At 36.5% G+C, this 23,513-nt stretch overlaps 9 protein-coding genes across 9 annotated transcripts; 7 read left to right on the forward strand and 2 right to left on the reverse strand. All coding sequences in view use genetic code 12, as the record gives it.

Moving 5' to 3' along the window:
• Positions 1 to 23: 23 nt before the first annotated feature.
• Positions 24 to 1,151, reverse strand: J8A68_002889 (uncharacterized protein; the record flags this gene model as incomplete). The annotated part of the gene is made up of 1 exon (XM_049406686.1): positions 24 to 1,151. One exon carries the CDS (start codon positions 1,149 to 1,151, stop codon positions 24 to 26), a length of 1,128 nt encoding a protein of 375 aa, XP_049263872.1.
• A 503-nt stretch (positions 1,152 to 1,654) lies between these two features.
• On the reverse strand, positions 1,655 to 3,304 carry ALP1 (Alp1p; the record flags this gene model as incomplete). The annotated part of the gene is made up of 1 exon (XM_049406687.1): positions 1,655 to 3,304. One exon carries the CDS (start codon positions 3,302 to 3,304, stop codon positions 1,655 to 1,657), a length of 1,650 nt encoding a protein of 549 aa, XP_049263873.1.
• Positions 3,305 to 6,928: 3,624 nt separating this feature from the next.
• Positions 6,929 to 9,157, forward strand: PLB5 (Plb5p; the record flags this gene model as incomplete). The annotated part of the gene is made up of 1 exon (XM_049406688.1): positions 6,929 to 9,157. One exon carries the CDS (start codon positions 6,929 to 6,931, stop codon positions 9,155 to 9,157), a length of 2,229 nt encoding a protein of 742 aa, XP_049263874.1.
• A 948-nt stretch (positions 9,158 to 10,105) lies between these two features.
• J8A68_002892 (uncharacterized protein) lies at positions 10,106 to 10,603 on the forward strand (the record flags this gene model as incomplete). The annotated part of the gene is made up of 1 exon (XM_049406689.1): positions 10,106 to 10,603. The coding sequence occupies one exon, from the start codon at positions 10,106 to 10,108 to the stop codon at positions 10,601 to 10,603; it is 498 nt and encodes a 165-aa protein (XP_049263875.1).
• Positions 10,604 to 10,654: 51 nt separating this feature from the next.
• On the forward strand, positions 10,655 to 11,427 carry J8A68_002893 (uncharacterized protein; the record flags this gene model as incomplete). Its single annotated transcript, XM_049406690.1, has 2 exons — positions 10,655 to 11,070; positions 11,163 to 11,427. The coding sequence occupies 2 exons, from the start codon at positions 10,655 to 10,657 to the stop codon at positions 11,425 to 11,427; spliced, it is 681 nt and encodes a 226-aa protein (XP_049263876.1).
• Positions 11,428 to 12,044: 617 nt separating this feature from the next.
• On the forward strand, positions 12,045 to 14,945 carry DIP2 (snoRNA-binding rRNA-processing protein; the record flags this gene model as incomplete). Its single annotated transcript, XM_049406691.1, has 1 exon — positions 12,045 to 14,945. One exon carries the CDS (start codon positions 12,045 to 12,047, stop codon positions 14,943 to 14,945), a length of 2,901 nt encoding a protein of 966 aa, XP_049263877.1.
• A 1,614-nt stretch (positions 14,946 to 16,559) lies between these two features.
• On the forward strand, positions 16,560 to 20,135 carry MED15 (Med15p; the record flags this gene model as incomplete). The annotated part of the gene is made up of 1 exon (XM_049406692.1): positions 16,560 to 20,135. One exon carries the CDS (start codon positions 16,560 to 16,562, stop codon positions 20,133 to 20,135), a length of 3,576 nt encoding a protein of 1,191 aa, XP_049263878.1.
• Positions 20,136 to 20,356: 221 nt separating this feature from the next.
• Positions 20,357 to 20,930, forward strand: LTP1 (tyrosine protein phosphatase; the record flags this gene model as incomplete). The annotated part of the gene is made up of 2 exons (XM_049406695.1): positions 20,357 to 20,421; positions 20,486 to 20,930. The coding sequence occupies 2 exons, from the start codon at positions 20,357 to 20,359 to the stop codon at positions 20,928 to 20,930; spliced, it is 510 nt and encodes a 169-aa protein (XP_049263879.1).
• A 244-nt stretch (positions 20,931 to 21,174) lies between these two features.
• On the forward strand, positions 21,175 to 22,968 carry NOT5 (CCR4-NOT core subunit; the record flags this gene model as incomplete). The annotated part of the gene is made up of 1 exon (XM_049406696.1): positions 21,175 to 22,968. The coding sequence occupies one exon, from the start codon at positions 21,175 to 21,177 to the stop codon at positions 22,966 to 22,968; it is 1,794 nt and encodes a 597-aa protein (XP_049263880.1).
• Between the last annotated feature and the right edge of the window lie 545 nt (positions 22,969 to 23,513).

Genomic DNA, 23,513 nt, shown 5'->3' on the forward strand with positions numbered 1-23,513 from the left:
ATTATACGTACAATACTCTAAACCTAATAAAGAGGTGGAAAGACATTCCTTGAAGAAAACCCAATAATATTCCCATGTGGATCATAATTACAAACAATATACCAAACATCCTGTAGATTTTCACACACTTTATAAGCGCATCCAACGGATGTGGTGCTATTCCAAACAATAGCAGTGAAATGATCATATACATTCTCAGTACCGTATTCATATTCCTCACCTTCAATATACCAAGTGTTCATAGCATCTAGTGGTGAATATCCAATTGCAAGATTCTCTCCATACATCCCCCCTGAGTGCTTTAACTTTCCAGTGCAAGCGTATTGTTCAGCATATGAAGCAGCAAAGTTGAAGACTTCATTTGACCAGCGGAGTGGTGCTACCCCATGGCGAGCTCGTTTCTTATTATGATCGGCTAACATTATATCAGAGAAGGTTTGATTCAAGATATAAGGACCGGTGTAGGAATAAATCTCTTGAGCTAACGGATCAGAGGGGTCTATTTCTGGTACATATTCCGGTACGGGCGTGGGTTGGGTGTTCAAACCGGTGATATAACTTGTTTCAAGAGTTGTTGGTGGGATGACCGCGACAACTACTTGTTCAACTATAGTTTTCGCATTTTGGACGTCGGTTGAGCTAATGTTGGGGTCTTCTGTTACGACTTCCTGTACGACAACAGTAGTTTCCTTTTCCGTGGGTTCTTGTGCTGGAGTATCTTGTTCATTTTGAGTTTCAACGTCAGTTTCAGATACTTGAGTTTCTTTAGGAGGATCCAATTGCTCCGAATCACTTGGTGCAACGGTTACCACAACTTGTTCAATAACTGTTTTAGCTTTCTTCTCCAGTTGCACTTCGGATGAAGAGGTAGTTGGTTCCTCTTGACTTGGTGTATGGGTGACTACAACCTGTTGAATCACTGTAGTTGGTCCTTTCTTATTTGAAGTCAGGGTGGTTGGCCCTTCTCCCTCTGGTTGTACTGTTTCTACAACGTATTGCACTATAGTTTTTGCTTTTTTGGTACTACTTTCAGATGGCGGGTCGATGGTGGATGATGAGGTTGGGGTAACAGTGACTACTGTTTCCACATAAACTGTCTTTGAAAGAACAACACTTGTCAAATAGAATAATAAGATTAATTTCAATTTCATCTTTGGTATTTCTGACCCTGTTGAAGAAAGAAAAAGTTGGGATGGGGGTATAAATAATTATTTGAAAGATAGTCTTCACTATAAATTTATACCGAGAATCAAAATTTATTTGCTGCAAATTTTTTTTTTTTCGCAATCAAAACTTTTTTGGTACAAATCTGAAACCATAATTTGTTAAAATATTGCAACCAACATGTTTCAACTTGGGGCGTGACATTATTATGGAATGTAACAAAGGAAGGATATGGGAACTTATAATGTAACGTTAATTAGGTACTTTAAGTGTATGCAAAGTTTACAGCGATACGGATTTCCGGGTCAGCTCCGAGCTTGCCGGCGAGCGACTCCTCTCTGAATCGATAGCCATTGCCAAGGGTAAGGCAAGTACTTCTCGCTATTTTACAATTTACTTTAACTTTCGAATAAAACATCTCAACATTAACCCAAATAATACTAACTGAAGAAGAAATAAATAAATATATCAATAAATATAACTAAAATCATTACAAGAAATTGTCAACGAAATTGTATTTGAATTTCTGCCATCTTGTCAAACTTTGAGCATATTCTTTCTCTTTTATTTCTTCCTCTGTCTGGATATATCTATCAGTAATGAAATCCATATCTTCACCTTTAACAAACTTATCTTTTCCTCTCTTCATAAAGATCCACCAAAAGATATAGGTGATTGGGAAGACAATCAATTCAAGATAACTTTGGAAGAAATCAGCAGTAACGAATGGAGATAAAGTAGACCAACCTTGAACTAGAATGATAAATCCTCCAAAAATGACAACAAACCATGGACCGTATGGATAAGTCCAGTTCTTGAACAAAATTTGTTTAGTCTTACCTTGTTTTGCCATTCCACGTCTGAATCTAATAGAAGTAACACCAATAAGCCACCAGGAAATAAGATTGGAAAGTCCAACAATGGATTGTAACCATGACCATAATTCACCGGCACCGACAAAAGCCAGTCCAAAACAAAGACCGGATAAAAACCAAGTGACAATTACAGCAACGTAGGGGACTTTAAATCTATTGACTTTGGTGAATATTTTTGGGAAATAACCTTGAGTACCTAAATTGAATGCTAATCTAGAACCAGCAAACAAGGCATGGTTACCTGCAGAAATGACAGAAGTCATAATAACTGCATTCATAAAACTACCAGCACCTTTAGCACCGACTCTTTGGAAAACAATGGTGAATGGAGAAGTAGCAACGGTCTTGGTCATTAAGTTAGGGTAATCATAAGGAACATTCATACCAATGAAAAATGCAGTAAAAACGTAAAAGATCATGATTCTCCAGAAAGTAGCCTTGATAGTTTTAGGAATAACCTTGACTGGATTGCGAGTTTCACCTGCAGTTAAAGAAACAGATTCTAAACCTCCCATAGCATAAGCGGCAGAAACAAAAAGAGAGCAGAAACCACGGAATCCATCCACGATTGGTGCATCACCGTGGCTCCAGTATTTAAACCCAATGTATTCGTGTGATTCATTCTTACCAACGTTACAAATAATGGACACAATAAAGAACATAACAATAGTGACAACTTTAAGTAAGGCCATCCAATATTCAGTCTCACCATATGCTCTAACGTGAATAACATTCAAGGATAACAAAAAGACCCAAAATATAAGTGAGATAATCCACCAGTGGAAATCAGTCCAATATTGAAAGATCAATTGCAAGGCGACTAAATCACCAGCAACGGAACAACAATCATTGAACCAATAGTTGACCAAAATGGCAAATCCTAGAGATTCGTTTCCGAATCTTTTGGCATATACTGTAAAGGAACCTGAGATTGGGAATTGCACCGACATTTCTCCAAGTGAAAGCATCATAAAGAAGACAACTAAACCGATAATCATATAATTTAATAATAAGGATAATGGTCCACCAGTGGCCAACATTTTACCGGTACCCAAATAAAGACCAGTACCAATGACACCAGCAATGGTGATCATATTAACATGTCTAGCAGATAATGCTCTGTTAAGTTCTTCTGTATGGACTATTTCTTGTGGATTAAGTTCAAGTGATGAATAGGATTCCAAATCTTGAATTTCATGATCAAGTGCGGTCTTGTTAGTCTCACCCGCAAGGTAAGCTTTGCTGTTAATAGATTCCAGCAGCATTTGTAAAGTATAATGATATTTAGCAAAAACTAGTTATTTCAAAAGAATAAAAGGGAAATATCAAATTAAATAAATTTTGAAAAATTTTGGAAGTTCTTTAGATCATATTATATATAATACAACAAAGAGAATAAATCTAAAAAAAAGAAATTGCCACCGATAACGCAAATTGTGTGAAAAGATGCCATAATTTAATGACCTTATTAGACCATTCATGCGCATCGCATCAGGAGGAGGCTGATAAATCAATAGGTTGCAAATACTCGAATGCCGTGCGTTTACTATGAAAGTAGCACCGTAAATGGGAATGCCAAAATTGCGAAATGTCACGTGCGCGGATTTAAGACAAAAGAAATAAATTGAATTTATTTTTTTATCGCATCGAATAAGAAAAGGGACCTGACAGAAAAAATAAAATTCTATTTTTTGAGCAACAGTTTTTATTCATTTATCCGTTGACACAAAAATATAATCAGGTTCAGAAGATGTAAAAATATATAGACAGGTAGCTAAAAAGAAATGCGCAAACCCGGAATCGAACCGGGGGCCCAACGATGGCAACGTTGGATTTTACCACTAAACCATTTGCGCTTTAAGATATCGATTTTGGAAATTTGACAGGTCTCTGTTTATATTTTTCCGAAAAAAAAAAATAATTTCTAAGAAAAAATATACGAGATCATATTTTTTCATCATAATTTTCTATGGAAGAATCAAATCCGGAAAATTGTCCCGCGCCAGAATTTTTTGATTCATAAATCCATCCCGAACCTTTAAATCTTTGAAAAGAAATGCAAAATTTTATCCCCTTAAGCTTCTTATTTGAATGCAACCTTCTGATTATTGTTCAAAGAGGGGAGATTTTTGCAATCTTTGAGAAAATGAATGACTAAGGTATCTGAACCCATTTTTGCAATTGGACGAGCCAATCAAGAATCATTGGTAGCTCTGAGGCAACCCTCTTGATTTCAGGAGAAGGTGAATTATCCCACAGATCTGTACCTCAAGGAAGTTTTGAGATAGAATGAAGACGTCTTGATTTAGTGTTCCGCTAACATCGTTGTATTCCAATCAAATAAAGTTTGGAAGAAAAATGTGTGATTCCGGGATTGGCAAGCCGTATCCATTGTTTTGTATAGTCTTATCTAAATCAATTGGGTAAATTCAAATAAATTGTCATCGCTTAGTCCTACTTAAATCTGGAGGTGTCAAATCGTTCCAATAAATTTTCATGTATCACTTGATGTACCCCGCCGCTTTGCATACCTGTGGTTGCATTTTTTTTTTTCATCCAAAACTGTGGCATCAAACTCTTTGAACGCCTGCCCCGGCCAATTTTTATTTCAAACAATACCATTTTCTTCTTCTACAGTCAACTCATTTATCCCAACAAAGAAATGTGGTAAACTTTGGAATAATACATTTGACGACCGCCTGAAACAATTTACACAATCAACTCAATACGATTCGTTAACACATTTAACGGCAAGGCTTAATAATAAATTTCCCGGAAGTGTTCTACCGTTGGAATTAAAATCAGAAATCTCCAATTATGGTAATGCGATCCAACTTCAAAAGTTCGCCATATTTAAAGTAAGTTTGGAAGAAGGATCCTCCGAGACACTCGATTATGTTATTTCGAGTATCTTCTGGTCAGAAAAAGACTAAAATCTTATTGTCTATCTTCAAGAGACTATCTGGAATGGGATACTTCAGAACAACACCAGTCTCTGGCTTCTTTTTTCGTTGTAAGCATACCTTGAAGGTGTCATGTTCTAAGTTCAACAAATAATTAGGAAAGCTAGCTAACCTCATGAACAATGATTCATGCTTGGTTGTGAATGAAAAGCTTGTCAAAAGTTGACCTTTCAAAATTAAAGAATGATGGTAAATTTATAAGATCTTGCGAAAAAGTCGAGGTGTAGTAACTGTCATATTCCCTGTTATCTCTCATTGGCACCATTTACGTACAGGTCATCTCGGATTTTGTAAATTAAGCAAGGGTTTGTAAGCAAATCTGTACGAGGAGGGATTGGGTTCCTATTACCTAAAACAGATTGTTTGGACTACTAGGAAATATATGCATGACAATAAAATGTAAAAGGAACAGTGTTCCAATAAGTCCGCTGTCAACACTGTATTACATTGCAAATCTAAGGAGGTTTACGAACTTGCTTGAGGAAGTATATGAGTGTTAGATCATTAATCCCCTAAAACCGCTTTTGAAAAACTCCTCTTTTCTGGAATTAATTAAACGGAATAAGAACTTTCGAAGGACTTCAAATCTCCCATTCTTACACTTTGCTTGATTTGGTCTTTGGGTTATATGGTTAATGACTTCTTGGTTGTTAGATTTTTTTTAACAACTCGAAAATTTTTCAAACATTTTTTCCAAAATTGCAACCAAAAAGAATGCAATTTTTTTTTTTTACATATACAATCTGTTTATTGAGTTCATATACATACTAACATACAGAAATATAACAAACAGAAAAACAATATACATTAAAGGCAAAAAGCATCATTGCCTAAAACCTTATTTCAGCAGCATCCTATAGATTAAGTGTGTAGGAGTAGTTGTTAAGACTCTTCGATGTGTACGATACCCATTTGCGAATGAATTGGACCGTGAGCTCAACGTTCCGGCCCCCTCCACGTCGAAATTTTTGAAACTTATAAAGGAGGGCGAGGTATCGATTTAGCTGCATTAATTGAAATGGTTGAAGGGAGGAATTGCAAATAAAGAGGCGTAGCCTCCTTGGTAGTGAGCGTGGACGGCAGAGTTGCCAAAGAATCTTAGTGACCCGACACTTTGTGTAGACATGATGGGTGTAATAGCGAAAACAACAACCACCCCTAAAATAAGATTCACAAGTCAAAAAGTAACAACAATGATATAATTCTTCTTACAGACCTCTGTACAATAAATATCACTTGAAAAACTATAGAAAATGTGGCAGGTTACGAATTCTCAAAAATTCAAATCACGTGAAAATCATGCGAAAGTCACGAGAAAATCACGTGAAATGAGTTAAGATCAAAAACCGGAGAGAAAAATTCAAAAAATTTGACAGTGTGGCCGAGTGGTTAAGGCGTCTGACTCGAATTTTCTCGTGCCATCAGTTGGGATTTTCCCGCGCAGGTTCGAATCCTGCTGCTGTCGAGATTTGTTATTTTTTGGATTTCTAGATGATTTTTTATATTTTTGATTTTGACATGAGGCTAGACATTGTAGTTGCAACATGTACTTCGTGTGGTGCATTTCAATTCTTTCAGCAGATGCCTGAAAATTCAAGGAAAAAGTGAGACAATCGCGATTGTATGCGAAACGCGAATTACTTCGAGGAACGCAGAAGGAATCTTGGAAGTAATGAGTCTACCTTCACTATAATCGTATAAGTCGTTTACAAAGTTAGGGAGCGTCTTTATTATTGTAGTCTGTCAATCACAAACCTTCATTTGAAATCATTTCATGCGGTCGCAAAATGTTGTGTATTATTTCCTAATTTGCAACCATTTTTTCCGTCATTTTTACAATTTCAAAGTATGGATTTGGAAATTGTAAGTATTCACATATCACCTATCCATGTCATTGTAAACAATGAAAGCATATAAAGCACAATCATGAAGGTGTTTGATTTAGTATATGCCTGTATTTTTACAATACATGGCGTTTTGCTGACCAATGTTTTGGCTGATCCAGCCATTGCTCCTACAATCACGCCAGTTTTAGGGCCGGAAGAGTGGCCAGAAGACAAGATACCAGCTGGAAGGGGTGCAGTTGCTGACAGCTTTCTTTATTCTATAGAGACTACTATCGTAGCTACAAACGCACGAGATGGTGACCAGTTATATAGTCTTGAACAACAAGGGAGCTCCAGATTCAACGGTTCACTCATTGCATCCATGATCAAAGGTTCCATTGAATTAGCAAATGAACGTGCTGCTAAGCACAAGGATCCAAAGGACAGGGACCACCGAGAAAGGGACCCATATGCGCCCTTCAACACTAGCTGCCCCGAGCATCCTTTGGTTCGGAATAGTGATGGGTTGAGCGAACATGAAAAGAAGTACATATCCGAAAGACGCAAAAAGACAAACGCAAATCTTTTAGAATTTCTCAAGAGAGCAAACCTTGATGACTTTGATCCTGAAGAGTTCATAAACCAGAATGTAGATTCTCATAGCATTACAATAGGACTAGCATTTAGTGGTGGTGGGTTTAGAGCAATGTTAAGTGGTGCGGGACAAATGATGGGTTTGGACGGAAGATATGAACCTGCCAATACTCAAGGCTTGGGTGGTTTACTCCAAAGCACAAGCTACATTTCTGGATTATCTGGGGGGAGTTGGTTGATTGGTCTGTTGGTTTTGGGCAACTGGATAGCAGTATCCGATATACTAGACGGGAAAATACCCATTTGGAACTTGCGAAATTCAATTCTTACTACTGAAGGAATAAATACAATACTTAATACAGCTCATTATCATAGGATAAAGACGTCCATAGAAGCAAAGGCGAAAGCTGGCTTCGTTACAACTATAACCGACATTTGGGGACGAGCTATTGCTCACCAACTTATACAAGGAGATAGCAGGGGTGTTACTTGGTCAAGCATCAGGGAACTAGAAACGTTCAAAAACCATGAAATTCCATTTCCTATTGTTTTAGCCAATGGAAGACATCCAGAAAGTTATACAATTAATGAAAATTCAACAATTTTCGAGATTACTCCATATGAGCTAGGAACTTGGGATCCGTCCCTTCATGCATTTACTGACATTGAGTACCTAGGGTCTTTATTCGGAGAAGGACAACAAGAAACTAGCAGGAAGTGTAGGAAAAACTTTGATAATGCCGGTTTTATAATGGGAACTTCATCTTCACTATTCAATCAGATGATTCTTTATGTTGATGATTACGATATTCCTTCAATAGCGAAACCCGCCGTTAAAGGAGTTCTCTCAATATTGAGTAATAAATCAGCGGATATTGCTGTATATGACCCAAATCCATTTTATGATTGGGAAGGAGCAGGCGAAATTACTATGGCTAAGCATGAAAGCCTATACTTAGTTGATGGGGGAGAAGATGGACAGAACGTTCCAATTTACCCTTTGATCCAACCTTCTAGAAAAGTTGATGTTATATTCACATTTGATAATTCAGCAGATACAAAACAATCATGGCCTAATGGATTTTCTCTAGTCGCAACATATCTTCGACAATTTTCCAAACAGGGGAAAGGAAAACCATTTCCTTTTGTTCCACATACTAGCACTTTTGAAAATGACAATCTAACCGAGAAACCAATATTCTTTGGATGTTATGCAGAGGAGCTATCCCCATTGGTATATTGGCATGACAGGCCAGTACTCAAAGAGACAGATATCCCATTAGTGATTGCAATATTTAACAGAGCGGTGTCCTACGAGTCTAATTTATCTACCATCAAGCTACAATACGCAGACCAAGAGAAGGAAGGAGTAATTATGAATGGGTTTGATATAGTCACTAGAAACAAACTTTCTGAAGATGAAGAATGGACTGCTTGTGTGGGGTGTGCAATCATAAGGAGACAACAAGAACGGTTAGGACATGAACAATCTAATCAATGTAAGGAATGTTTCGACAGGTATTGTTGGAAAGGAGGGATGAAGGATGCTGCAAATGCTCCTGAGGTTCATTTGGAAGAAATGTCTTCCCGTGCTGAAGAACCTTCCGAATCAGGAAATGCATCTGAAGAAAAATCCCAACCTACTAAAGAGAGTTTTGGAACTAGATTTCAACTCAGCTTATTCCATGTTGCAATCTTGATCTGTATTTCGCTATACTTCACAAAAATGATTTAATTATAGGTAATTAATTAATTTCTAAAATGTACAACTACTTAGAATATCCTTACAAATTGTATATAGAGAATGATTGTATCAAACAAAGTAATTTTCATAGAACCGTTATGCATTGAATCGAATGTAAGTATTATTTACGGGGAAACTGAATTGGATATCAAACTCATTTTATAAAATTTTCCGTTTGCAAATTTGCAGCCAGAAAAATTGTTCGTTTCATGCACAAAGTCGCACGATCCTGCATGAGAGTTTTCTCAGCCTCAAGAGAATATTTATTTAATATCAAGAGAATATTTAATCCAAATATATTTGCAGTCATTTATCTCTTGATATATGGTTATCAAATATGATAATCATTCTTGCTGGCTATAGTTTGTCTTGGTATGCTTTCTCCGTGAGGAGAACTACCTTGCTGGTTGTCTTAACTATGGTAATTGGATTCTCCTCTCCGGAAGACTTCATCCGGTAGAATACTCTTGTCTATGGTGAACATATGTCCTTGAGGAGAACTGTTATTCAGAGTGGAGAACTGTCCGTTCAGAGATAAGATATCCATGCCAGAGATAAGATATCCATGGATAAGTGGACTAACGGAAGGTGAATAAGTCACCGATTGGATGGATAAAAGATATCCAATTGATAGATAAGTCTTGTCATCGGATATCCTATTTTCCTAACTATGTATTAACTACGAGAAAACTATTTCCGTTAGGATTTATTATTGCTAGAGATTGTGGGGAACGAATATGAAAAGTTATAATCTAAGTGTTCAGAATCTACAGATTCTGAGTGCTGGAGAATAATATAAATAGTAGGTAAAATTCACTGCTATCAGGAATGTAAGGGAGGAGGGAAGGAATTTTACAAGTAGGATTTGTATAAAATATACATCATTTAAGATTTCACAAACAAAATAAATTTTACAATTTATAAGATTAGAAGTCAAATATGTCGTTAAAAGATCAAACTAAAGAACAAACTGAAGCTACTGCCGGTTTAGGTGAGTTGTCAATCGACGACATGGAAGTCGATGTCACGTCACCTATTGTCGTTACTGATGACAGTGATGGCGAAGACGATGATGGTATTTCTGATGGTTTTAAGTCCATTAAGGCTGAATCGATTAACGGGAGCAAGAATGTTCGTGCTGGTGTATCCGTTAGTCAAGGGTTAGATTGGGACTCTGTTCCCTTCTCTAACAGAAAGAGACTTGGTCCTCCTGGTCCACCACCTAGCTATCCAAGCAAGGATGAGTTAAAGGCTGCTGCTAGTGCTACACCTCAAGTGGACTTCACTAACTTTCAGTTAAGGTCCACATGGAAGAAAGAGATCAGGCAAAATATTTCCCTGACCTTTCAAAACTTTCAATTCAAGAAAGATAATCTTGCGTGTCAATCGGAAGCGGTTGATATTGGTGTTAAGATCTATGTTGGGATTAAAGATTAGTTCTTGGACCCTGAAAACTTTGTTTTCACCGAGAAAACCCAAATCCATAACATGGACATTATTAACGAAGGTAAGTCACTTTTGGAATTACAAGTCAATTGTCAATTCTTGAAACTCGTCGACGAACTTTTAACCGCAAGATTACTTGCTTTCGGTTCCCTTGCAACAAAGGTAACTAACAGAACCGGTATGGTGAGAATGAAAGACATTCTCAACTATATTGATAGAAGTACTGAACTCTCTTGTGAGACTATTGTTAAAGAGAGGATCGAAGAGTATATCAAATACTTAAGAAGGTTCGCAAACGAGTTTAGCTTTGGGTTGTGTGAGGCTGAGAACAACCAATGGTCTGCTACGAAAGCCATGGACAGTTTCCTCCTTAAATTAGACTTCAGAATCATTATAACTTATGATTACTTGAAGGAAGGTGCCAGCAGAGTTGCACTTTGCAGTATTCTTGGAAAGCAGTATGCTAAATGGTTGCTGATCCAAATACTTACCTGATTATGACCCCTGGTATGGTTGGGAAATTACTTTCGGCTGACAAAAATGTGTCTAGAACACCTACTGGCTCGATGTTCCGTGAAGACAATGTCAGAACAGAACTTAATCAAGTGACTACTGGTAGTCACAGCCGCCAAGGTACTGATCAAAAAGGGTTTCAACCAAGAAGAAACTTCAAATCATCGAAGCAACCAAATGATGGTAGTCGTGTTATGAAAAAGAGAAGAAACAGATTAAGAGGTAAGAAGAATAAAGCTGCTGTTGCTTCTAACCCTAACAACACTCCTGTTAGTAAGTTAGCGACTTCCCCAGACCATTAATGGTGGGGAGGTCATTGTTTAGATAGCAATGGCGTTGCCACATTATCCTTATATCGTCGTGTTCTTTTCTTTATGCTGATTAAGCTGAACATTACAATCAAAGAATTGGAAGATAAATGGTTAAGTTTGATTCTGGTGCATCAGTAAGCGTCGTTGGTTGTTCTCAGCCTCACACTACCCAAAGCTAAACTCGCTTGCGAACCTTCTTAAGTATTTGATATACTCTTCGATCCTCTCTTTAACAATAGTCTCACAAGAGAGTTCAGTACTTCTATCAATATAGTTGAGAATGTCTTTCATTCTCACCATACCGGTTCTGTTAGTTACCTTTGTTGCAAGGGAACCGAAAGCAAGTAATCTTGCGGTTAAAAGTTCGTCGACGAGTTTCAAGAATTGACAATTGACTTGTAATTCCAAAAGTGACTTACCTTCGTTAGTAATGTCCATGTTATGGAAAAATATTTCAAAGTCACGTGAGCATAATTTTTTTTTCACACGAAATTTTTTTTTCTTAGATGCAGACTAGCTCTTCTCAAAAATATAGAGATGAGCTTCAACAACCAAATTTCCTATACTCTTCACAGCCAACAACAAGAAGACACCGGAATTAAGACATAATGGTTAAATCATACGATCGATATGATCAAGAAAAATGTTTTGGAGTCATCACCTCCCAATCCAACATTCTCTGGCTCCCCCCATCCCCCACCCAATCCTCAACTTCGGCCGGACGTGCCATTACTTCAGCCCTTGAAGAAATCTTAATCTGGGATATCAAAACTGGAGAAATCATGTCTAGATTAAGAGATGGTTTGACACCGGGTGCATCGAATGCATCGACATCGATCCCTCCATCGCCAGTTTCATATTTGGCATATCATGATGTGAATAATATTGTGGCGGCGGGATATAATGATGGTTCGATCAAGGTTTGGGATTTAAGTTCCGGAAGTGTGATTATTACTTTCCAGGGACATAAATCGACAATTGCGGTTTTGAAATTTGATAGAAGTGGGACGAGATTGGTTTCGGGTGCCAATGATTCTTCGATAATTTTGTGGGATTTGGTAGGTGAAACGGGATTGTTTAAATTAAAAGGACATAAAGGGCCAATTAGTGGGTTGGAATTTTTGTCGGAGAAATATAGTGAAGAGAATGTTGATGAGATTGAAGATTATTTATTGAGTTGTTCTCGAGATGGGTTGATTAAATTATGGGAATTGAAATCTCAACAATGTATAGAAACTCATTTGGCTCATTCGAATGAATGTTGGTCGATGGGGATTAATGAGACTAAGGATTTGGTCATTACTAGTGGGAATAAGGATCAGGTTAAGGTATGGTCATTGGATATTCTGCTTGAAGATGGATCTAAGATTAGTGAACGTGGTGAATTTGCAAAAGTGAGTAAGAATAGAAGTAATGAGATTTTATTCAAGAATGTTAAAGTTAGTTCTACCCATCTTCAATTATTCTCGATTCAGAATGCAGATAGAACAATTGAGATATTTAGAGTTAGATCAGATGATGAAATCAAAAGAGGAATTGCAAAACGTACAAAAAGATTAAAAGATAAAGGATTAGATGAAGATGAAATCTTACAGTCCTTACAAGAATCAGAAGTCAGTATGTTAATAACTTCATTCACTACATTACGTACCATTGCAAAAATCAAATCATGTACTTGGACAACCAACGCCAAAAAACTCGATCTCTTAATCTCATTAACTAACAACAGTGCCGAATTTCATAATATCCCATTACCAGAACAACCAAAGAAAGCCCAAGCCACCGATTTATATTCCGTCAAACAACATTCACTTGATTTATTAGGTCATAGATTCGATATTCGTGCCATGGATATATCACCTGAAGACAATCGATTATTGGCTACTGCCTCAAACGGAGAATTAAAAGTCTGGAATCTTAAATCCTTCAATGTGATTAGAAGTTTTACTTTAGAAGGAGGATATGCATTATGTTGTAAATTTTTACCAGGGGGGACATTGATTGTAGTTGGGTTTAAGAATGGGGATTTGGAATTGTATGATTTGGCTACTTCTTCATTAGTTGATCGTGTTGAAAAAGCCCATCAGATTTCTGGAGTTGGGAAAGAAGAAGAAGAAACGGCTGCTATTTGGTCGCTTGATTTGACACCGGATGGGAAGACTTTGGTGACTGGTGGAAATGATAAATGTGTGAAATTTTGGAATTTTAAAGTTGAACAAGATGTTATACCCGGTACGGAAACTGTTGTATCTCAATTAAGATTTGTGCATACTCAAACTTTGGACTTGAATGAAGATGTATTATGTGTCAAGATTTCACCTGATGGGAAATATCTTGCAGTTTCATTATTAAATAATAATGTCCAAGTAGTTTTCTTTGATACTTTGAAACTTTTCCTTACATTATATGGTCATAAATTACCCGTATTATCAATTGACATATCCCTGGATTCCAAATTAATCATCACATCTTCCGCTGACAAAAATATCAAAATCTGGGGATTGGATTTCGGTGATTGTCATAAATCAATCTTTGCTCATCAAGATTCAATCATGAATGTAAAATTTATTGGAGATACTCATAACTTCTTCTCAAGTGGGAAAGATGGATTAATTAAATATTGGGATGGGGATAAATTCGAATGTATTCAGAAATTACCAGCCCATCAGAGTGAAGTTTGGTGTATGGCTATGAGTAGTGACGGATTGCTGATGGTATCTACTTCTCATGATCATTCTATTAGATTATGGCTGGCGACTGATGATCAAGTGTTTTTGGAAGAAGAAAAAGAAAAGGAATTGGATGAAATGTATGAGAATACATTATTGGATCAACTTGAAGGTGATGACGAACAAAGAAAGAGAACCGATGAAGATGAAGAAGAGACTGACGAAGTTACTAGAGTTTCTAAACAAACTATGGAAACTTTGAAAGCAGGTGAAAAGTTAATGGAAGCACTTGACATTGGAGTTGAAGATGTCGAGGCAGTTAAGGAATATGAATCGTTGGTAAAAGCTGGTAAACAAGCAGTTAAACCAACCCCAAATTCTATTTTACTTGCTTATAATATGACAGGAAGTGATTATGTTTTAAGTGTATTGACTAAAATCAGACCTGCTCAAATTGATGATGCATTATTAGTATTGCCATTCTCATATTCATTGAAGTTGTTACAATTTATTGAGATTTGGACTAATAAGACCAATATTAAAACCAATGTGGTCAATATGTCGTTGATTTGTAAAGTATTATTCTTTGTTATAAGTTCAAACGCCAAGGAATTGATTAATCAAAAGGATCCAGCAATTAAGAACCAATTAATTAAAGTCAAGCAACAATTAAGAGAAGGTTTACAGGAAACATGTCAACAATTAGGGGTTAATACTCAAGGATTGAAATTCGTTAAACAACAATGGAAATTAACTCATGAAACAGAATTTATAGATGAGAAGGAACAACGTGAGTATGAAGATAAGAAGGCGGTCAAGAGAAGCTATGTTACCATTTAAGGAAGAGAGAAGGGGGATATATATGTATATTAATAATAAACAATAAATAGAATTATTTTTGCAAATTAGTTTTTTTTGCAATCTTGTATTGGCTTTTTTTGCGGCCATTACATTTATAATTTTTCATTTTCTCGTATTTTTTTTTTAAAAAAATTTAAATTAACCGACCTGCGCATTACAATACCGAATCTGGTAATGAAAAAAAAATAATTATATATCGGCTAGAGAATATTTCCATACGATCGGAGAGAAAAGACGGCCCAAGGCTTATAGAAGATGTCGCATATATAGAATCGATTGCAAAAAGTATTAGAAGGTGAATATAGAAATGGGCAAATCAGAACAAATGAGAATGTTTCAGATTCACAATTGTAAGTGGGATTTTTGTTTTTGAATCTTCAATGTTACATCAGCGGCTAAAATCCTAAATAACCCTGTATGCAGCTTGGAGAATTGCTCACAACCTCATTTGTCAAAGATATTGGGAAGCTAAGTTTTGTAAAGATCAATGTTGATATAGACTTCTGTCTCAAATTAGAATTAACCATAATTTCTATGAAAAGAAGAAGTATTTAAAGATAGTATTTATTATCTGTTACCAATTGGTTATTTTTTCAATAACAATGGTAAATCTCTGTCTGTTACTAAGAGAGAAAAATTGAAAGATTTTTTGTGCGGCTGAGGAAAATAAATTGAGTGACACTAAAATACTTTTCATAATAAACACTGTGGCTTCTTCTAAAGGAGATACTAAATACTGTGCAACCAACTCGTATATAGACTATCCCTAATGCTATTTGATTGCTATATTAAATATATAATTTAATAGAATTAAAAAAATAGCAAAATTGGAATAGAAATTTAATAATTTTCGATTGTACACAAATTAAGATTTTAATTTTAATTACTAAAATAGTTTATCACTGTCAAAAAACAGTAAGAATTAATTTACCTCACACAAGATATCTTCTTCTTTTATTTGATTTAAAGATTTATTCTTCCATATTTATCCGAAAGAGAAGATAAGATCAGATCTCTTACTAATCATATTGTCCCACATCGATTCTAGACGTGAGGCTTACGGAAAGAGTGGGAAAGAGATTCCGTAGATGTTGATAGATAGATTGTATTTACTGTACAATGTAGAAAAGGAGGAGAAGAGAAACAACCGAAAAATAAAATTTTAAAAATTATTTTTATTTTTGTGTTAAATTCTTAATTTTAAAATTAATTTCATAAACTTCACACCACTCTCTCTCTGTTTTTGCTTCTCTCCCAATACCTTTAGTTTTGTAAGATCTTGATTTGAAAAACCTTCTATTCAATCTGAGAGACTAAATGCTCATATTTCTAATATACTCCCTTGACCTCATATAAGTAGGGTCAATTTTAAAAGTTAATTTTAAATTTAACTCTTACCACCTTAATTTAAAAAAAACACAACACAACGAAAAAAGATCATCCTCTTTTTTTTTTCTTTTTCTTTTGGGACTCACACGGTAACAATTTTTTGATTTTTCTATTTTTGGGGGAATTTTTAAACTTCTTTGTTCATTTTTTTATAATTCCCAATCAACCATCTTTTATTCAAATACTATAACTGTTACATATAGTATGAATAATCTCAACCAACCACCCCCTCCCCCTCAACCAGGCAACAACAACAACAATGCCAACAATAATTGGAACAGCAACAACAATTCTCAAAAGAGTTCCAATGAAGAACGTCAAAAAGTTGTTAGAATCATATTGGATACGTTGAATATGACCAATCCTAATTATGATCCACAACGATTAGCTCAAACTGCTCAGGATTTTGAAAAATATATTTATGAGAATGCTCCTACTAGAGATGATTACTTGAAAGCTATTAGACAAAAGGTCACTCAGTTGAGAAGTTCAACCCAACAACGGCAACAACAACAACAGCAGCAGCAGCAGCAACAACAACAACAAAGACAACAGGTTCAACAACCACCTCCACCTCAGGCACAGGTCCAACAACAACAACAGATGGGAAGAAATAACATGACTCCTAATCCCAATTCAATAAATGCTCAGAATCAGTTTTTGCAACAACAACAATCTCAAGCTAGAAATCAACCTCAATTACAACCTCGCCAGCCACAGCAACAACAGCAGCAGCAACAACAACAGCCACCTCCAGCGCAACAGCAACAGCAGATTCGAATGGGAAATATGCCTCAACAGAACCAACAGGGTGGTCAACTTCCAATTCAACTGCAACAACCCGGGCAAGCTGGTCAAGGTGGTCAACAACCAAGACCAAACCAGCAACAAGCGTTCAGTGCTCAAAACTCAAAATTGGTTGAAATGGTTAGAAATTCGGCAATTCCCCAACCATTACTTGCAAAAATCCCTAATTTACCTGCTGGTGTTACAACTTGGAATCAAGTATTTGCATGTATAAAAAAGAGAATAATTCCGCCTGAATCAATTCAATTAATTAAAGAAATTCATTCTACTCATGTACAATTAGCTTATCGTGAACAACAACAACAAAAAATGAATCAAATGCAACGATCTTTGAATGATAGTAATACTACAATTTCGGCTCCAACTAGTTTGAACACATCTATAAGTAAGACTAATAATGCTAATAATTTAGTGATGAATACAACAAATCCAAATTTTAATATTAATAATTTAACTCCACAACAAAGGGAGCAATTACTTCAAAGACAACGTACACTTCAACAACAACGAAACCAACAGCAACAACAGCAGCAGCAACAGCAGCAGCAACAGCAGCTGCAACAACCTAGAGTGCAGCAACCAGTTCCACAAGCTGCAGGAGGCCCATCACAAAGTCCCCAAATGATGCAAACGACAATTCAACAAAATCAACAACCTCCACAACAACAGCAAGTCCCACCTCAACAGCGTGGTCCTCCACCAGCACAACAACAAGATCAATCACAACCTCCTAAACCGCCTCAGTTTCAAATTACTCAACAGGATTATAACAGGTATGCAAATGAAGCAGTTGCTGTTTTGAATAAGTTGCAACAACAGAAGCAGATTGAAGGACCTATTGATCAAGGTATGAAGGAAAGTTTTATTAGAAAATACATTATTCATCAAAAGACATTACTTTGGAAACAACAAAATGGATTAGCTCCAGCTCCTCCTCAGAAAGTTGGTCAACAACCACAAGCACAACCTCAACAACCACCACCACCTCCACAACAACAACAGGTTCAACCTCCACAACAACAACAATCGATCCCACAACAGGTTCCACCCCAAGGGCAACTTCATCAACAACAATCTTCAATTCAAGGAATGCCGCAACAACTGCCAATGTTAACTAATATGAATACACCGATGTTGAAACCCAATACACAAGTAAATACTCTTTCTTCACCATTAATGGCTCAACGTGGCGTTATGAATACAAATGCCCAAGTAGCTGCACCAGGACCAGTTCTAGGACAAGGTCCCGGACCAGGACCAGGAGGAGCTCCTGCACAAGCAACAAACATTCCACCCGCTAATAGAAATAGACCATTATCAGGAACCGGTCCACCCCAACCAGGTGCCATTCCTCCCATAAATGAAGATTTTAAGATGAAGTTGAGACTGTTTACCGAAGAAGTTGCCCGTAGTAATGTTGTATTGAAGGATGTGACTGCATTACTTTCACCTCAGGATAAATTAGCTGTACGTGAATCAATGAATAGGATTCAAGAACAGTATGGAAGTGTGGATAGTATTATTACTTATTTCTTTTTGTTGACTAGGAATGCCGAGGGGACAAAGAGATTGATTCAGATGAAATATATGACGAAGAATATTTTGGATAATTTACATAGAGGGATTTATTTGGCAACTCCTGAATTATTAGAGAAGTTAAGAGGACAATATAGTAAGTATTTTGAATATGTTAAGGAACAATTTGCATTAAGAAAACAACAACAAGCGGCAGGACAACCTCAACAACAAGGAAGACAACAACCGCCACAACAACCACAACCGCAGCAACCAGGTAGACAAGTTCCTCCAGTAGGTCAACAACAGCCACCACCTCTTCCACAACAACAAGCGGCACCAATCAAGAGTCAGACGACACCATTCATGAACCAAAACCAACAAGTACAACCTCAAATGGGAATTCCACAGCCTATGCCACCAGCACAACAACAACAGCAGCAACAACCACCCCAACAGCAACAACAACAACAATTTAACAACTGGCCACCTGCTCCTGGACCCGTTGGAGGTATGGTTGCACAATCAAGCGGTGTTCCCAGACAGCAACAGAATATTGGCAGCAGTCCAATAGTTCCACAACAACCAATTCCACAACCACCACCACAACAAATGCCATTACAATCCCCCATCCCCACCTTTCAACAAATTCCAATCCCACAACAACAACAACAACAGCAGCCCCCACTCGTCAAACCACAAAAGGGAGCCGCTAAATCCACCGCAGGTGCCAAGAAAGCGGGACCAGGACGTAAACGGAAAAGCAGTTCTGCTGCCCCAACACCAGCAGTCATCGCAGCACCTACTCCCGCCACATTGGCAAATGCAATCAAGACCCCCAATAGTATCCCAACACCTCAAATCCCTCCCGGATCTCATTCAAATAAGAATACACCCCAAGCATCATCCAGTGTCCAATCACCACCCATTATTAGTCATGAGACTCCCGTATATAGTGCCGAGCATGAATTATTTGGTGGCATGGTGCAGATTGATTCTAAGACTGCTAGACGGAAGGAATTATTAGGTTCTGATCCTGAACAATTTTTCATGGCTGCTTTGGCGAATTTATTAGAAATTGATGAGAATAATGGTGGGGATAATAGTGGTAAGAAATTGGCGAAGTCTCCGTTGTCTCCATATGATAGTAATTGGGTCTGTAGTGTTAGACCAGGGGCGATTGTGAGTTCGTTTAGACAGGTGGAGCAGATTAGAGAGACTGTGGATCATGATATTATTGCTAAATGTGAGGAATTGGCTATTTCTCAGACTGGGCAGGGTCAGAATGGTGAGAAGAGGAGGTTGGAGGAAGATGATGATTTGGATATGTTGTTTAATGAAAAGAGAGTGAAGAGGGAAGAAGGTGAGGTGGATATGATGAATAATAGTGATAGGTTTATTTATGAACCGATTGGATTTGATGAGTGGAAACAATTTGTTGTTTCTTCTATCCAATGATGAACAGTTTATTACAGTTTTTTAGAGTATTTTTAGTTATTATTATTATTATTATTATTATTGTTATAAATATACAATTTTTTGCATTTTCTATTCATTTGCCTTAATAAAGTGATGTTGAATAATTTTTTTCATACAATCTGATGATAACCAAAAAAGAGAAACTTAATCTAATCAGATCGATTTTATTCCTCTTTTAAGAACACATTAAATACTATAAGATGACAGTTAAGTTTAAACCTGAAGATAAACAAATATCAGTTGCATTCGTATGCTTAGGAAACATGTATGTTTTCATTCTAACCAGCTCCCTCTTTTGAAAATGTTTGTAATACTAACAGATCTTTTAGTTGTCGTTCCCCAATGGCAGAAGCAGTATTCAAGCATAGAGTAAACGAACTCGGATATTCCCAATATTTCAAAAAGATCGATTCATTCGGCACAGCAGCCTATCATGTCGGCTCCAATCCTGATTCTCGTTCGGCAAAGACATGTCGAAAACATGGAGTCCCCGTTTCTCATTCTGCTCAACAAATCCATCATTCAGATTTTAAAAATTTCGATTATGTGATTGGAATGGATACTAGCAATTTATCCGATTTGAAATATATGAAACCTAGGGATTCAAAGACTGTGGTTGAGTTGTTTGGGAATTGGAATACTAAAGATAGTGGGTTTCAGAATATTGTTGATGATCCTTATTATGGAGGTATTGATGGGTTTGAATATAATTTCCGTCAAATTTGTCATTTTCTGGATGAATTTCTTAAGCGTGAGATCGGTTCTTTAGAATAGACTGTAATACAATACAGAGGAAATATAGAGTTAATAGTTAGATAGTTACAGTAATAAATTAGATGTGCGTAATTAATAGAATGGTCGTGTAAATTGTATCACGACGTTCTGGCAAAACGCATTTTCTCAGCAGCAAAGAAAATCGGAGCCTTTAAGAAGTTTGACAATTGTAAGACAAGGCCGAAGTATTAGACAAAAACAAATCAATACTTGCTTTACTTGACGTATCAAACGAGAGAAAGAAATGAGTGCCAGGAAACTACAACAGGAGTTTGATAAAACCAATAAGAAGATAGCTGAAGGGTTGTCAGTATTTGATGATATTTATCTTAAATTAACCACCACTGATATTTCTCTGCAAAAGGAAAAACTTGAAAGTGATTTAAAGAAAGAAATCAAGAAATTACAAAGACTGAGAGAGCAATTGAAGACATGGTTAGGTGATACTAGTATTAAGCTAGATAAAAATCTCTTACAAGAAAATAGGACCAAGATTGAACATGCCATGGATCAATTTAAAGATTTGGAGAAATCTCTGAAGATAAAACAATTCTCAAATGAAGGATTGGAATTACAAAGTCAAAGAACTAGATTCTCAAGATTTGGAGATGGAGATGATGCCAAAAGGAATGAATCAATGCAATATATTAGTGATGTTATTGAACAATTAAATCAACAGAATGAAACTTTGGAAGAAGAATTGGAATCGTTGGGAGGACAACTGAAAAGAGGAAAAGGTGGTTCGTATTCTGTTCAAAGTTCAATCGAGGATGTTAAATATAAGATTGATAGAAATAATACTCATGTTGAGAGATTGGAAGAAATATTGGATAGATTGGACACTGATCGATTAGATCCACTGAAAATTGATGATATTAAAGATGATTTGGATTATTATGTTGAGAACAATCAGGATGAAGACTATGTCGAATATGATGAGTTTTATGATCAATTAGAAATGGAGGATGACGACGTGGAAATACAAGGTTCATTAGCACAAATGGCAGCAGAAACAGCTGAAGAAGAAAGTAAAGAAGAAGCCGCTGTCGCTGCCGCTGCTGCTGCTGCGGCTGCCGCAGCATCAGTACCTCCTCCAGCTAAACCAGAAGTGAAACATACTCCTCCTAAACCAACTCCAGCTGGAATTAATGCATCAACTTCAAGTACACCAAATAAAAAGAAACCTTCTATTGTACCAGCACCTGCCCCACCTCCAATAACAGGATATTCTAGTGCCATTAAAGCTGCCCAGCAATCTTCCAAGAGTGCTTCATCAACCCCTAAGAATGCCCCTGCTACAATTGCAACCGCATCATCTAGTACTTCATCCACGCCCGCCAAGATGCCACCACCAGGTTTGAATCAACAATCACAAGCACCAAAATCACAATCTGTCTCACCTTTGATTAGTAAAGAAAAACTCCAAGAAGATGGCAATGACCAAGTAAGTGCCTCACAACTGCCAATAACTTCCAGCAGCAAAATATTTAAGGATGGAATTTCTCGAATCAATTCTATTGTTCAATCACGATTAAGTAATCCACTACCATTTCAAGAAATCAATAGTCTACTTGAGTCTTCATTACTAAATTGTCCTGATTCATTTGATGCCGAAAAACCAAGACAATATATTCCGGTGAATATTCATCCTTCACTGATGGATTATCCCCAAGAACCAATGTATGAATTAAATAGTGCCAATTACATGAAGAAATTTGATAATGATACGTTATTCTTTTGTTTTTATTATAGTCAAGGTGTTGATAATATAGCCAGATGGAATGCTGCTCAAGAATTATCCAAACGAGGTTGGATTTTTAATACAGAATTCAAACAATGGTTTTTGAAAGATAATAAGAGTGGATCTAAGAATAGATCAATGTCGGTTGTACAACGAGAAGAAGAACAAGATCTGGTAGATGGTAGAAATAATGAGGTCGAAGAAGCTAATTATAAGTATTTTGATTATGAAAAGACGTGGTTGACACGTAGAAGAGAAAATTATAAATTCTCCCAAGAACTTAGACAAACTTTCTAAATGTAATTATTATTTCATGTAACTGTAAGTAGATAGGGGTAGGCTATATAATTCGAAGTAATTAAATTCTTTGATGTACAGTATTAGTAAGTTAGAAAGTAGAGATCTGCCAGATCTTGAAGTATCGTAAGGAGGGAAACTCAGATCACCGCTTGGCATACGTCATGTTTAACAGTTTGCTTAGTTCATGTGTGTTCATATACTTCTTTTCTTCGCTTAGACTACCTATAAATGATAATAATAACCAAGAGTCTTGTATCAGATGTTTTAACGAGATTTCTTTGGTTGCAAGAAATGTTTTATTGTGTGTGTTTCAAGTGCGAACATCTGAAACATATTGTCGAGGTTTCATATGGAAATGTGACAATAGTCAACACAAATATTCTAGAGTTGTGAGAAGGACATGTTACACTATGAATCATTATGAATGATAATCCATTCATAAACCATAATAGCCAAAAATAAAGTTACCGGCTAAAAAGTTAAAAGCATAAAGTGTTTTTGTTTTTGAAAAGGTCTTTACAGCAGTTGGTTGCAAAAAAGTA

The sequence above is a fragment of the Hemisphaericaspora subhashii genome (assembly GCF_019202705.1).
Source record: "Hemisphaericaspora subhashii strain CBS 10753 chromosome Unknown scaffold13, whole genome shotgun sequence".
In the NCBI taxonomy this organism is placed as follows: Eukaryota; Fungi; Ascomycota; class Pichiomycetes; order Serinales; family Debaryomycetaceae; genus Hemisphaericaspora; species Hemisphaericaspora subhashii.